General features: G+C 39.3%; 1 protein-coding gene across 1 annotated transcript in view; it reads right to left on the bottom strand.

The window, feature by feature from the left end:
- mtmr10 (myotubularin related protein 10) overlaps window positions 1-16,661 on the bottom strand; it is a 30,603-nt gene that overhangs the window by 9,667 nt on the left and 4,275 nt on the right. Inside the window, exons 3-5 of the mRNA XM_057331090.1 lie at window positions 13,723-13,859; window positions 12,997-13,069; window positions 2,878-3,020 (exon numbers count right to left, since the gene is read on the bottom strand). Coding sequence (XP_057187073.1) covers window positions 2,878-3,020; window positions 12,997-13,069; window positions 13,723-13,859 — 353 coding nt within the window. The remainder of the gene's footprint in view (window positions 1-2,877; window positions 3,021-12,996; window positions 13,070-13,722; window positions 13,860-16,661) is intronic.

Raw genomic sequence — 16,661 nt, 5'->3', positions numbered from 1 at the left:
ATAAGACTTCAAATAAATGAATATTCTGTCGTCATTTACTTATGTTGTTTTAAGTGTTTCTCATGAATGAATAATTTAGTCTGATTTGTGAATCGGATCAATTGAAATATACCACACAGGTCACATACACTCCTTTCACCATGCTTTTATATTGTTTCATTTTGAAGCTTGACAGCTTTGGCAACTCTGAACTGTTCTTCCAGCCATTTAAAACATCTTAATTAAGTCATTCTTTTCACTCTTCACCCAGACTCACTTAAAAGGCAAAAAATGCACAGCAGTGAAAAGTTGAAGCGTTTGATGTTCCCACCAAAACCATCAGAGGCTCTGTGCCTCATAAAATAAAGCGTGCTCTGTTGAGGAATGTCTCTCCCTCCTGTTATATCTTCACCATAAAGCAGATAAAAAGCTCTCTTTATACAAGCTGATCCCATCATGCAATGAGCTCTGTGACTCACACCGGACTACAAACCCATCCTGTTGCCTCACAACAGCTGCTGTTGCTCGGCAACCTGGAACTTTGTATAAAACGAAGTTCCACATTGTGGGCCCGACTCAGTGGCTGTCAGAGGTGAATAGCGGCCTCCGGTTCCATCAGTCCTGTAGCAGAACAGATCCTGATTGGCAATTCCTGTAGCATGACTCAGAGTGAAGTGAACGGTTTCCACAGTATCTGTGGAATGATGGTTAGTCATCGACCATTACTCACTGGATTCGTAAAGGCGGCATTTAAACCTGTTTATGTTTTTGAAAGAGGAAGGGGAGTTTTCCTTTAGGTAATAGGAAAATGTTTGACTGGGAGGGAAGCACAGCGTTTCACCTACCATTACCTGCCAAATATTCCCCAATGCAGGACCTGAACTAGGGACAACGAGAAAAGGAGGTTTAGAAGAAGTAAAGGAAAAGGGGAAGGTGGAAAAAAGAGGTGCCAGAGTTCAACTATAAACAGTCTGCCAGCTTCTGAGAATGTGTGAAGAAAGGGGGACTGAGAGGCAAGAAAAGCACTACACACAAAAAAACCAGGAGGAACAAAAAGCCCTTTGAGGGTAACTCTCACTTTCGGAGTGCACAGAAAACACACACATTTATCCTGAAGTTCCGTTCCAGAGCTTCTCCGACGCTTTTGTTCACCGGATGCGAGCAAAGTTTCGGATCTTGCGTAAAAAGAAAGGAGAGAGTATTTGTCTGACAGCCATTAAAATATTTTTTTTAATCATTTCCTCACCCTCGTGTCATTCCAAAACTATGCGACTTACTTTCTTCTGCAGAACACAAAAGAAGATATTTTGAAGAATGTTGGTAACCAAACAACACTTGCCCCCATCGACTTCCATTGTACAGGGTTTTTCCTGCATAGAGAAATTGGAGGCGGCCGCCTCAGCCAAATTTCGTGCCGACTCCGACAAAATTATGTCAAGTGTCTTCACAAAAACACTGCGGGCATTAAACGGACTGTCGTTTGTAACTGCAATTGCGGCATGTGCAGCTGTGTTTGACGGCTGTTCATGTGTTTTACGTTCAATTGTTTGAAAAGGTTTCTTAAATAAACGTGCTATACATCATTGTAATGTTTTTAGCTGTGAAGTTGGCTCGTAGAATCAGCGTTATACTGTACACAGCAAGTTCGCCCGTATGAACGCACATTGCGATCAGACCGACTCGCACACAAATGACTCCTTTGAACCGATTCATTTAAACAGAATGTAAGAGATCAGCGAATCATTCAAAGCTCAGTGAACCACATGAGAACATAGGATGTGAATGAACTTCGCTCATTTACGTAGTAAGACTGGTTAATTATCGCCTGAAAAGTTAGTTGAAAAGGATAAAAAGCTTGTATTAAAATTTTCAACTTTTCTGTTAAGGTGAATAAATTTAATGTTTTATATAACTTATTAGTTGTCATTTTCATCAATTTTTTTTACTTTAATATAAGTGTTTTGTTTAGCTACTTAAAGGGATGGTAGGCCTACACGCGCATTGCACCGCCTCCGCCTCATTTTGAGCCAGGAAAAACCCTGTTGTATGGACCCAAAACCACATTTTTCAAAGTGTATTCTTTTGTATTGCACAGAAGAAAGAGTCACGTACATGTTTTCAAAGACATAAGGGTGAATAAATGATGACAAAGGTGTCGTATACGCGTACAAAAGGCAAAAGCAGGAATAGATGAATATGGCTCCTCTCTGACTAGTCAAAATAGATGAGACATAGCTCATTACAGGTCTGCTGTGCATTAGGAGTCCTCCAGACGGACAGGGTGGATGAAAGAAAAGCATCAAACTATAATCCCCTCATCCTACAACGTCTCAGTAGGAGAGAGCAGCAGACAAAAGGACCGCCTTCTTGTCTCTTTGCTCCAGAAATATCACAGGCCTATAGTTCTATTACAAATCTAAGAAAAGTTTCTCCACAGTTAAGCGAGGCAGTGACAAAACAAACAAAAAAATTGATACAATGCAAGCTTCTACTTCATTCAAAGAAAAAGAACTCAAAACCATGCTCGGGTTCCTCATACTTTGTTGACAATTTTACTTTAAAACTCATGTGGGGGAAAACTTTAAGACTGTTTAGACTTGTGTGGGGCGGTGCAGTCAAAGCCATTAGCTTTTAATCCTCTTAAATGAATTCACAATCACATGGTACGCAGAGGTGTGTGGGCATGTGTGAGCTTTCCTGTAGCTCAGTGGTAAGAGCATGGCGTCAACAACGCCAAGGTCGTGGTTTTGATCCCAGTGGATTGCACATACTTAGAAACAAATGTATAGGATAAAAGCGTCTGCCAAATGCATAAATGTATGAAATGTAATGTGGGAATGTGTCTGGTTGCAAGAGACTGTGAGACATGGATTATGCTTGCGTGCATGGGTTGTGTACCTTTTTGGCACTCTCAGGTCCAGCCTCATCGAAGCGGAAGCGAATGATGCGGAAGTCTTTGCAGTATAAGATGAGCTCAGTGGGGTTAAACTTCAGCTTCTGATTGGATCCTAAAACCTTCTGCTTCCCCTTTGCATCATTCACTAGAAAAACAAACAAATATGTGTTTTGGTCACTATTACTGATATACTGATGACTGAACATGAAAACGGTGAAACAGGATCTGGATATGACATAAACCAGACTTTTGCCACCTGCGTGAGCAACACGGTTGAATGTGTCAGGGCACATGCACTTCCTGTTAAACCACATCTACACCCCTAACAGTAATCTCACTAATCTCCAAGTAGTAATATGTATTACATATCATTAAAATGGAATTTCTCTGCTATACTGCAGACATACTGAACATCGTAAACAAATATTTAAAAGAATCCCAAATTTCAATTTATTCAAAATACAACGTAATCTGACATTATTCATGAGAATAAATTGCAAAGTAAGTAGAAGTATAATACGAAAACGAGAGAAAGAATAAGGTCAGTTCTTCTTCCCTAAAGTAACTGACACGGTAACGTTATAACAGGAATACAAGTGTAGTACATTTTTACGCTTCTGTTCTGTTTTTAACATCTGTAGTTCTAGAGAACAACAGTATACCTCCGAGTTCCTCTTATTCAAGTAATGCTATCTATTAATAGATCAATAGTGAGAGGAAATGGACACCAAAGCAAGAAGTGTAAAAAATAAACTCAGGTCAGATGGTTCTTGTTCTAGTAGGCAGACACTAAATATCTCTGGTGGTCAGTCGACTCTGAATGAAAAGCTTCAGACGAACAAAACATGTTTAATTCACATAGTATGTATGACTTAAACGTTACACACATGCCTATCTAACAACTAGAACTGTGTTCATTACATAGATATCTGTGGAACTATTTTCACTGGTTGACGAAAAATAAAAAAATAGCTGTATACTGTGTGTAAACAGGACTTGATACTAATTTCTTGTTTATAGAACAGGTGTATCAAAGCAAATATCCTGTTCGCAAAAGCTGTCGTTCTGAGCTCTTTGGCCGTAGGTATGAGGTATAAGGCCCTTGAACGTATTTAAAGCCCTCATGTCATTTCAAACCTGTACGACTTTCTTTCTTCTGCAGAACACAAAAGAAGATATTTTGAATATTGTTAGTAACGAACAACAGCGGTACCTCTCGACTTGCACTGGTTTGTGTGAGTTAAATTTCATTTTTGGGTGAACTGTCACTTTAACACATTAACACAATGGGCAGCATTCTTTCAACAAGTGTATTGCTAAAACACCAGATTTGCTTTCTTTTCTTTAATGAGTACAGTATTAGGACGGACTCCAAATGACCCATCCCACACTGTGGGGGTCACTGCGTGCCTTACTGACAGGCTGGAGCTTCAAAGAACACAGTGTGCTTTTGCCAAGCTTGAATCTCTATAAAGGTCGTTTGTTAAAGCCTCACAGGCAGACAGAGTATAAAAGACAAAAAAGCAGGCTTTATGCTCATGATCTGTTTAGCATAGCAATCCAGCACTTGGGGGGCTAAGTCAGCAATGAGGGGAGTGCAAGGATCTAACACAAACAAGATTAATCGGGCCAGACTCGGGCTGCAGTCTGACTGCATGAGCTCATCTACAGCTATGCTAAAAACAGCCAGCCAAACCGGTTATGTAGCTACTCTGTACTGTCATAACTGACTGCATCGCTAGTGGAAAAAATCCAAGCAAACCGTGCTACAGTTATTCATTTAGGACACGTGATCCTTTCTGTTATGCTAAGGCAAATATTGTAGTAGTTTGGGAAAAAGAAAAAAGGATAGAAATAAGGTTAGCAAAGAAAGACCGAAAGAGATACAATGAGATTTCATCAACATCTTGTTTCTGCTAAACAGCTTTTAGCTTAAATCTCACATTTCTGACATCTTTCTTTTGTAAGACTACAGGTCTCACACCTCCTCAAGGGTTTCTGAAAAATCTGAACAATGTATCGACCATGACACGGATATCAAAGTCTTAACAGATGTCAAAGTGAAATGTTTCAGCAGGAATAGTTCTCATTAAATTCTCTAAAGACTAAATTATAGTCCTATTTAGACGTTAAATTAACACAATGGGCCCTATTTTCAGTAGAATCAGTAGAAATGCTGCTCGATCTAAAAGCAGTGCGAGTTTGAGTCGCTTGTAACGCGCATTTGAAAAAGCAACACCCGTCAAACATGATCATTATAAATATACTTTATTATCATAAAAATACCTGAGGAGGCTTGAGGATCGGTGATAAAAACATGTCCTTAGGCATTTCCTACTACTACGTGTGTTATGGTCTTCTTCTGCAGTGCGTATTCAGAGTTTCTGCACGAGAGCGCCCTCTGGCTTTCGGATGCAGCAGCATTTTACCGTACTTCACTCACAAGTTGTGCATAAATCACATGATATATATTTTCGGTTAACCTGGCATATGTCTACTATAGAGTAGTATTGCATACTTCGAATCTTCAAAGAGTATTTAGTTTGATCACATTTATAAAAGATAGATACAGCTGTACGATTTTTCCAAAAGCATATGGCGCGTGTGGGGGGGGAAGGGGTAGGCTGAACTAAAGCACGTGCGCACCCATTGCCAACAAAACACAGACATCAGTTTCACTCACCGCATGCGGTTCATGTCCGGCATCTTTTAGCGCTGGGACGGCTCCATACATCAGTTACAAATGATCTCCAAATCCAGCGTTATATCCACCGTTTATATAACATTCATCACCCAAATGCAGTGAACAAACAAACACCTGAACTTCGTGAACATATGCTCTCTCTCTCCTGCACACAAGTGAAAGTGATGTCTGCGCATGCTCCTTCTCCTGCTGTCCTTGCTGCTGCGTGGGCGTGCCGCGTGCTTTTCCAGGAGAATTGTCCAATAAGGGACTAAGAAAAATTGTTACGAAACAGTTTTATATGTTCGAAAAAAACTTTCCGAAACCTGTACGATCGCTGGGGGAGTGTATCGAGCACAGAAATACTACGTAATACGCCCAACTCGTTTTTTGAAAAGTTGACCATGTTAAGCATGAGAAGACAGCACGTTTAACATTGTAAATAAGTCAGAATGCATGACACACCGTTGCAGCACCCCTTTAAATAATTGTCTCATCGCAATTGTTTGACCTCATCGCAATGATTTCAGATCATCGCAATTATTGCACATCTCTATAGAAGACACAAGCGGGAGCTGTAGTGCCTGCATATTGCATATGTTAGTGTATATATTGTAACTAAAGTATGGCAATACTGGTAACATGTACCACCACAACACCATCCATCACTTAAAAAAAAAAAAGTTTAAAGCATAAACCACAAAAATAACCTGCAAACCTACAATTTAATATTACTTAAAGGTCTCCTCAGACGAGCACTTTCAACAAGTTGGTATGATTTATTAGGGTCTTCATGAAATATTTTGGAACATATTTTGCTTAAAAACACTCAATGGCTGTGTAAACAAAACCCTTCTTGCCTCGTCAAAAACAGCTATGCTCACAGCAACCCGTTTTGGAGCATGTCTCTTTAACTGATGAGTTACAGCGAACCCCGCCCCCCTTCTGTCCAGCGTGTCAACACAACACACGTGTAATACTGCCATGGCAATGGTTTAGCTAAATCAGTCATCGTCAACTGGCGGACCGCGGTCCGGATGAAACGAAGCAAAGGTCCGGATCCGGCAGACATTTAAAATTTTGACTCTTTCAGTTGTTTAAATTGAGCCGCACGTCTACACAACGGAGAATCACATCACGCGTACTCTCAGGAACATTTATGTAATTGATCTTTTGTTGCTATATCCTGTGATATCTTTTAGCTATAAACTAGGGCTACAACTAACGATTATTTTGATAATCGTTTAGTTGGGCGATTATTTATTAATTAATTTTTTCGATTAACCGATTAAACGGATATAAATGTAATTACATCTTTTGCTTATAATAAGTAAATCAGATATGGGAAAAGTATACACAACTGAACTCATTAGCCTTCTCCCAAAATGTTGTGAATGTCTCCATAATTAACACACCTGGTGAGTTGATTCAGGTGTGTCATATTAGAAGCAACTGACAATAGTCTCTCCCAAACGTGGGAGCGAGGGGAGGGTCGGCCAAGGAAATAATTTTTTGTGCCATGAAAATTGAGATATTGTCATTCAAATGTAGTGAAGTACAGTAAAAAGTAAACAGAAAAAGTAATACTTAAGTACAAATACTCAAAAAGTGTACTTAAGTACAGTACTCAAGTAAATGTACTTCGTTACCCACCTCTGAACTAAATAAACCACCAAATCAGGGTATTTAGCCTAATATGTACTTTGCAAAGTGCAAACGCCACAAATTGGGTTTTACTAATATAATCTTTAATTTTGTCATTTAAACACCGCTCCCTTTTAAAATTTAAAACTGCGCAGCTTGAAGAGATGCATGCAGAACACGCCTGACTTTAAAACTGCGCACCTCGTGCTGCATGGAGAGACGCATGCACCGAGAGACACGTCTGACTTTAAAACTGTGCACCTCGTGCTGCACTGAGAGACGCAACCACGGAGATACACGTCTGACTTTAAAACTGCGTACCTCGCGCAGCACGGAGAGACACGTGTGACTTTAAAACTGCGTACCTCGCGCAGCACGGAGAGACACGTGTGACTTTAAAACTGCGCAACTTGTGCCGCACGGAGAGACGCAACCACGGAGATACACGTCGGTACCTCGCGCAGCACGGAGAGACACGTGTGACTTTAAAACTGCGTACCTCGCGCAGCACGGAGAGACACGTGTGACTTTAAAACTGCGCAACTTGTGCCGCACGGAGAGACGCAACCACGGAGATCACGTCGACTTAAAATGTGCTCGCGCTGCACGAAGAGACAGTCTGACTAAACTCGCACGCTCGCGCTGACTCGAGAGATAACGTGTGACTTTAAAACTGTGCACTCGTGCTTGATGAGAGGCACGTGTGACTTTAAAACTGCGCACTCGCGCTGCACTGGAGAGCACGTGTGACTTTAAAAACTGCGACCTCGCGCTGCACTGAGAGACACGTGTGCTTTAAAACTGCGCACTGCGCTGCGCTGAGAGACACGTGTGACTTTAAAAAGAATACATTCTCAATATTTTTTAAGGGCTTATTTTGGTTTATGGAGTGTCGACAACAAGTTTAATGTAATAACATGATGTAAAATACTATTATTGTCGTAATAATAAGCAGTTTTTTACCTTAGTTCTTGATGACTCTCAAATGATTCGTTCGCGATTCATCTTGTAATTCGCTTTCGCCAGCGTAGTCTGATCTGATTGGTAGATGGTCTAGTCTGCTGTGATGGTCAAATGGTCTAGTCTGCTGTGATTGGTCAAACGCGTTCAGCATGTGTCGCAAATGGACCGCCTATCATTACTGCTGTATTACGGTTTGCAGGTGGTTGGATATTAACAGTGTATAGAGAGAGATGGCGTCGATTTTACCTTACCAGTTCGAGCCCGAGTCTGACGAATCATTCTTTAATCCTTATACAGATGCCAGTAAGAAAAAGGACTGTTTTAGACACTTCTCTTGTAACAGTTAGTTATCACGGCATACAGTGTACGGTGTTCGTATCTTCAGATGTTATTATAACTATAGTACACCACGCAGTTCTTGAAATAAAGACTTTGCGAGTTAATATGGTTGAACACTTACATTAGCGCAACGAGTTTATAGCTAACGTTAGGTAAACAAACAGTAACAACCCCAAAAATAACGGTAACGTTAGCTAAACACAGACATGAGATAACGTCACACAAATTTAATTTTAAGTAAAGACAAAAATAAAGAGTCACACTTACAGGTTGTGATTCGGTGGAGCTTACAGGTCCAAATAAAGTTGGTATTGCAACATCTTTTAAGGAAAGACGTTTAATGTATCCTGCAGTAAAGGCGCCAAGATTGATGAAGCAATCTTCGGTAAAATGACGCGCGCAAAGTAAAACGTTCGGTTTATACTCCTTTGGTGTCGTTTGAAAAATAAATAGTAACCATTTTTTCCTCAGAAGTTCTTCCTTTGGTAGTGAAAATAAGACTGACTTAGTTTCACTACATAGAACACAGCTTCTCTTAGACATGATGCACACGTCACGAACGAGCTAGTACAGTGTTTGGGGAGGAGAGAGTTAAGTTTTCGCAGTCAGTAGGCGGGGATTTTTCTAGTGACGTAGGTACATTGTGGTTAAAGATTCGGACAGGTCATGGCTTGTTCGCGTGATTCAGAGTCGATTACCTTTTTTATAAGCTAATAACTTTGTTATTCGTTCACCTTCGGATTTACAACTTGGCAGATTGCTTACATTCAAACACGGCAAAATTAAACACTTCATGAAATGTATTTTTTATGATCTCGAGGAATGTACTCTTTAAAATTGCGCATCTCGCGCTGCACGAAGAGACGCATCCATGGAGAGACACGTCTGACTTTAAAACTGCGCAGCTCATGCTGCAAGGAGAGACACATCTAAAACGGTGATTTTAAAAGGGAAGAAGACGCGCTTGATTTATAACTGCGTGATGTCAAGTGATGTCACAGACCAACTAATCGATAATGAAATTCGTTGACAACGAATTTCATTATCGATTATTATAGATTAGTTGTTGCAGCCCTACTATAAACGCGCTTCATTTGAACCGTTTCGGCTCCGCGTGTGCTGCTTTTCTTCCGCCAAAGACGCGCCACATGAAGAGCAGCAGACACATGCTTATTTTAACAACACTAGTGCAGACACGCAGAGCAGATAAATGGAGACACAACAGTAAACAAAATGCAGCAATATTAAAGTATTTGTTTCTGTCAGTCTGTTTACTGTTTGCTATATGTCTCCAACCTTTCAACCAGATTTGCAATATTTTATGAACCATAACGTTTTTATCTAGCCTACATTTATCATTAGCATTATTGATCACCATGTAAACATTTGTGTCCCTGTGAAAACCCAGGCTAAAGTCTCATAAACGAATGAATTATTAAATAACAAGCATCAAAGATTAATTTCAAGCATTAACTAAAATTTTAATCTTTGAAATGGCATTATTCAGTCAATATTGAAGATATTGTTGTTATATTTTCACAGAATATTCTGTAGGATGATTTTATGTAGAAAACAGTAAAAAGACTCGCTGGGTTTTCACAAGCAGGATCACATTTTGTTCAAATTGGGAATTTAAAGATAGAAGTAGTTCTGGTATGAAAGGCATGGAAAGGCTAATTTAGTAAGTAACTTTGTTTTCTGTTTATGATGAGAGCAATTTAATTCTTACATTAAATTTGTTGTTTGTAGCTTTTTTTTTACAAATATTAATGATCAGACTTCTATTAAGAGGGCATTCCCCTAAAGCAGTGGTCACCAACCCTGCTCCTGGAGATCGACCGTCCTGAAGATTTCAGCTCTAACCCCAATCAAACACACCTGAACTATCTAATCAAGGTGTTCAGGTTTGCTTGATAATTACAGACAGGTGTGCTGAAGCAGTGTTGGAGCTGCAGTCTGCAGGACGGTCGATCTCCAGGAACAGGGTTGGTGACCACTGCCCTAAAGCCACAGAGCCTACAATACATACATACTGTGGATATCAAAATATAAAATAAATGGCCTGATAAAAGATCATATCTTTTATATATATATCCAAGTGGGCTAAATTGATTAAATATTTATTTTTTGTTATTTAAAAAAAACATTGTCCGGACCTACATTTGGAAGAAAGTATAAAGACTGGACCTCTTGGAACTTTAATTGAATACCCCTGAGCTAAATGATATTTCCTGAATTCCTCTGCGGTTAGTTTCGTCTTAAACGTCTCAAATCATTCGTCCGGAGACAAAAAATCAGTCACAGCAAACAGCGCATCCTAATGCGCTTACGTTGTGCGTGTATGCTTACCTAAAATCCACGGAATCCACTGCAGATCTCAGCGGAATCATGGATTTTAGCGCTTGTCATTGACAAGTTATAACGTTACACACAACGTGAGAGCTAGTTTGCTGTGACAGATTTTTCAGCCTAAGCATGAATGATTTGAGACGTTTAAAACTAAACTAACCCCAGTGTTCGACCCTGTTCATTAGCAAAACAAACAGCTTGCCGCAGCTAAACATATTAACGCACATAATGTATTAACATTCATACAGCTAAACTACAAGTGTCCATCTGTACTTATATATAGTAAGTTTAACACTGGCTTTGAATGTTCTATTTAGCCAGTGACTGGCTTAGCTCCCTTCGCTACCATATGCTAACGTTATCCTCCTATATATACAGGACATTTATGTCAATTCAGACTGTTGATAAATATTACTTACATCGGCAGTTTTGTCTCATTCAGTCAGTCTCGATCCCTCTTGAGGAACAACTTTGAAGCTAATCCTGCTTGTACTGTCCCAGGTTGAAAAAGCACTCCGGTTTGAAGTGAATCGCGCAAACAAGCAGGTTTTTACTTATGGTTTCTGATGGATTTCCACTAAAAGTAAAATAAATCCACTCCTGTCTCTTCCTAGGTTTGGATTACATTGCATGTTGTCCATGAACTTTAGCCATGGCGTCACATACACCGCTGTCGCTTGTGAAAACAACAATGGCGGAGCGCAGTGGGTGGAACTGTGTAGATTAAGGGGCGGTAACATTATAATAAAATCCGCTTTGGACATCACTATCGGAGCGAAATCTGAACGGCTCAATTTCTCACATGCTTGCAGGGAAAGGCACACCAAAACAAACTTACTGGGTTCTTATTTTTCACGTTTTCTGGGTTGCTAGATGCACCGGGGACCCGCTTATAGCACTTAAACACAGAAGAAGTGGGGTTTTCATCTGATGTGTCCTTTAAAATAATCTCAGTGTGAAAACCAGCCTACCAAAATTTCATTACCATAGAAGTAAAATGTTATTGTAGTCTTGCAAGTGAGAAAAAAACAGACTAGAAGCTTTTCTATGACTGATAGCATTTTAATGGTGGCTTCAATTCAGCCCTGATCAATTTACAAGTATTTGGCGATTGTGTTATTCACACGTAAAAGCCTACACCTTAAATATATGATGACCCCATTTTTTCAGATGTACAGTATTTCCAAGAAAAAAACTGTCTTATATACAGAACAAAATGGTCGTTTCAAAGCAGAATAAAAAATGTATGAGAATTAAATGTCAAAGCCCTAAAACAGACAATTAACCATCATAATCGCCAAAGTCCTAAAAAAAAATTATTACACAATTAATCGTCAGCCAAATTTCATGTTGGATGAATGATGTAGTATTTCTGTGCTTGATACACTCCCCCAAGGTTCATATAGGTTTCAGGAAGTTTTTTTCGAACATGAAATTCCGTCACGTAACAACTTTTCTTAGTCTCTTATTTGGCTATTCTCCCAGAAAAGCACGCCCACACGTCAACCAGCGAGTGCAAGAGAAAGAGCACGCCCACGCATCAACCAGTGAGAGAAAGAGCACGCCCATCCGTGTGCTTCGTTCAGCTGTGTTTGTTTATTCACTGCATTTCAGTAATGAATGTTATATAAACAGTGGATATAACGCTGGATTTAGAGATCATTGAAACTGATAGACGGAGCGGTCCCAGCACTAAAAGATGCCGGTCATGAACCACACGCGGTAAGTGAACCCGAGTCATATGTCTGTGTTTTGTTGGCAATCGGCACCTACGTGCATTATGTAAAAAACACAAATTTATAGTGAATCAACAGATATGCAGGGATAATGCGATGATGTATTGTGTGCTTGTGCTTTAGTTCCATCCTCCACACGCGTTCAGGAGGTCGCCTGTTTTCGGAAATAAACGGACAGCTGTATCTGTATTTTATAAACATGATCAAACTAAAGACTCTTCAAAGATACGAAGTATGCAATACTACTCTATAGGTACTCAAGATTAATATGAGATTGGCAGAAACTGTGTGTGTTATCTCCACTTTAAGCAGCCTTTAGAATATCAGCAGAAGACAGCAGCAGTATAAAGTCTGAGTGTAGTATGGCAGGTGTTTGGGAAGTGTGTGTTCAGGTGTTGTAGAATTACCCGTCACTGCCTGCTCCACACACGCCAGCGGGACATCATGCTCTCCCAGGAGACGGTGTGCGCACTGGAACCTCTTTAAATAAAAAACAAAGCACAACAGTCATTTTCCATTATGTTCAATTACTGCTGTATTCATAATTGTGACTATTTGTACTTTTTAATCAAAATCTTCCAGTTATAATAACGTCGTGTTCTATGTTTAGGGATGAATCATTATATTTTTGAAGTCTAACAATTGACCCTTTATTCTTTAGTCATCTGTGATAGCTAACTGACTGCGGCTGATGATTAACATGCTTAACAGCAGATTTAGAGATACATACAGGAAGTAGTGCAAACGTACAGTAGTTTCCACTGCTACGGAAAAGAACTTTGAATTTTTTCAAATGACATGGTCCAAAACCTTTTTACAGGGTTTCTGGGTAAAGGGTTAATCATTTTCCATTTGCATTGAAAAACAGCAAAACAAGCAAAACAAAATTCAGTCGTGTGGAATTGCTAGAGGTACAAAAGTCAGCACTGCTCTAAATGCAGATGTCATAATGAACAAGATAATCTGACACAAATGTTTTAAATAATACAACAAAACTATACTATTATATTACATATTAATGTAGAATTTATAAAAGTTCATTTAAACCTAAATAAAAAAAATTAATAACATTTTCAATTTAACATTAAAAATGAAGTAAAATAAATCTAAACATTTGATATGTCTGTGCTTACCTGCTGTGGCAAGGAATTGTGGGCAATGAAGGAAACCTTGAAGTTGGTACAGACAAGCTTCCCCCAAAGGTCATCCTGACAGGTTTCTCCTCCTATGCATTTCTTCACAAAGTTTGCTTCGTTCACAACTATCTCACCTGTGACGTATTAACAAGAATGTGAGATTTCAAGGAAGGGAAAACAAATTGTATTCGCATTCTTTATTTTAATTTGTTTGAACATTATGGCATGTGTTAAACTTGGAAAATGTAGTGCTGGAACAGACCAAAAAAGTTTATAACATGGATTAGTGGGTGCAACACTAAATCTAATTTGTGTAAACAGATTTAATTTTTCTGGCATCATTTTCAATATTTCTTAAGATTAATCATGGAGTCTGAAAGGAACGGAATGTGCTTGGTGTTAAGCTAGCACATTGGGTTGGATCCAGAGTCTAAAATTCACACCTACCAAATGCAAGTCAAAATTGTAACTTTGAGATTGTAGAGATGATTATATACATGAGGCGAGTGATTCAAATATAAAACTTCAAATTATTATGTCGTCCAATGTTTTCAAGTATGTCCAAATAGGTAGCACATGATAAAGCAACAAGCAAAAAAGCTGTCCATGAAAAAGTTGTTCTAGCAATGCATGACCAAGACAAGCAATGAGCAACAGTGCATTTTGTTTGTAACATGGTTCTATTCCTTAACAAAACACCAGCAGGTTCTTGTTAAAGTCTGAACTAAGAAAGACGGATCCAACATTCTGGATCAATAACCGCTCAGGTAACACACACTTGAGCTTCTTTATGCTGGTGTTCCAGGGAAAACCCACTGAGAGAGGACCATGAACCTGCTTTCATGTGGAAAAATGCCCTATTAAATGAAACAACCTGTTGTGAAGACTAAACAGTCGCATAAACTTTTAGCATGATGAGACGCCTGAACACACTTTTTTTTAAACAAAAACATTTCATCAAAGACATAACCAGCGTGAACAGAGCCAATCTGCAAAGAATATAGTTATAGTGTAAAAAGACAGCAGCAGGTGACTGTTTACTATTTATTTACAGAAGTTTGAATGCATTTCAAATACTGTTATATATAATATTTGTAATATTGTTCATAAATAATCTAATTAAACTAATGGATAAATAAACAAAGCTCATAGTCAGAGAACATGCAGACATTTATAAATTATGGACACTCAAATTCTGCCCATATCGGTCCCTGCAGATTCTGTTAAGCTGTGGTTGTGGCTAACATCTTTACTTCCATCTCTGGCTGAGTTCAAGAGAGCACATAAGACAGCCGTCCCACACACAAAACACAGAAATAAGGAAACCCACATTTTGCTTAGATCTAACATAGCACACTTCCTCTCTTCGTTCAGAGAAATGTCCAGAGACATTAAGAGGCAAAAAAAAGAGAGACTTGAATATATTGGACAAGGATAATCAAGGCGCTGGGAGGAAGAGTAAGAAGAAAACACAAACTCCAGCTGTGATCATTTTGTGTTTGAGCGAGAGGAGTGTTTGTCAGTGTTGCTCTCTCTCACAGCTGGGATTGCTTTCAGAGGTTACAGTAGGGCAATGGTGCAGGCTAACTAAGATGGAGGTTAGTCCCTGTGGCAAATAAGGGGAGATTTTGCATAAAAGGTACAAAACTGGTTAAGAGAGTCAAACCAGTAAAACCAATACATTTATGACTAGGTATGCATGGAATCTGCTCCCATGGGGTTCTGCAGAAAGCAGTTTTCCACAGAATCTGAGCACATGTCGTTTACAAAGTATATCTGTACAGGGTTACCAGCTACTAATATAATGCACTGAGCTTAAGTTTCATTTACACAATGAACATTTATTTTGCAGAATTCCACAATTCCCCCCACAGCTTTACAATTTCCACTTGGGGCTATTTCAACCTGATCTCCCTATGTTATGAGATAGTGATGTTGCATGAAGTCACTGCAATGTGAAATGTGTAATATGTATGATTGTTAGAAGCCCCACCCTTAACCCCAACCTTAAATCTAAGACGAAAACAGACCTCCCTTTACAAATTCGTAAATATGTACAACACCAGCACACAGAAAACCCACAAAATCTTTTTTTACTCTTTCACGTACACTCACAATTGACCAATTTCACACAGTTTCCTCTTTCAGTGACCGTTCCACATTAAGGCCAGTTTGCTAATGACCATCAGTATTGGTCCCTTGTGCTCCTTGTGCGTCTGACTGCCATGTTGCAGGGATTAACCAGCAGCTCAGTCTCTTTAATCTATCAATAAACAACAGCAGATCCGTCTAGACGACTGATGGGAAGGATATACAGATAGAAGTGTTGGCGAATGCACTGCCAAATGACGACACACTGCAGAACGTTTGCTCGCCAGGTAGACAACTTCATCTAAAGCAATTTACATTTCATTCAAGCTATACTTTACCTGGAGCTCAAACCAATAACCTTTACATGTTATCCCATACATAATTTTACTTATGTATGGGATGCATACGTTAGTATGCACCACCAACAATGCAACCATCACTGCTGTAAACTAATCACAGAATTTGCATAATACAGCATATTGTGATGTCACAATGTATGAATGTGATGGCTGTCTCAAACATGGTTATACATGCCAGCACACCCCAATGCCATGACAATACTAATAAACACTGTAGCTGTTCTAGACTTAATGCCAAGAATGAATTATTGTGTACTTAAGTATTGTAATTGATGCTATGGTGCACAATGTGTTTTTAATGCTACTTTTAATTTAATTTACATCCTGCATGGGTTCTTCTGGTGTTAAAGTTGTGCCTCTGATCTCCATACCTGAGGGTTAAAACTATACGTTCTGTTAACTATAGCTATAGGGCTAGTGAGAGAGGACGGAGAAGGCAACAAATGCTGTAACCGTAGGTCAGATCGAATTCAGCAGAGAAATTCT

Source organism: Triplophysa rosa, linkage group LG1, assembly GCF_024868665.1.
Source record: "Triplophysa rosa linkage group LG1, Trosa_1v2, whole genome shotgun sequence".
Classification (NCBI taxonomy): Eukaryota; Metazoa; Chordata; class Actinopteri; order Cypriniformes; family Nemacheilidae; genus Triplophysa; species Triplophysa rosa.
This window is presented reverse-complemented; position numbering and strand designations above follow the sequence as displayed.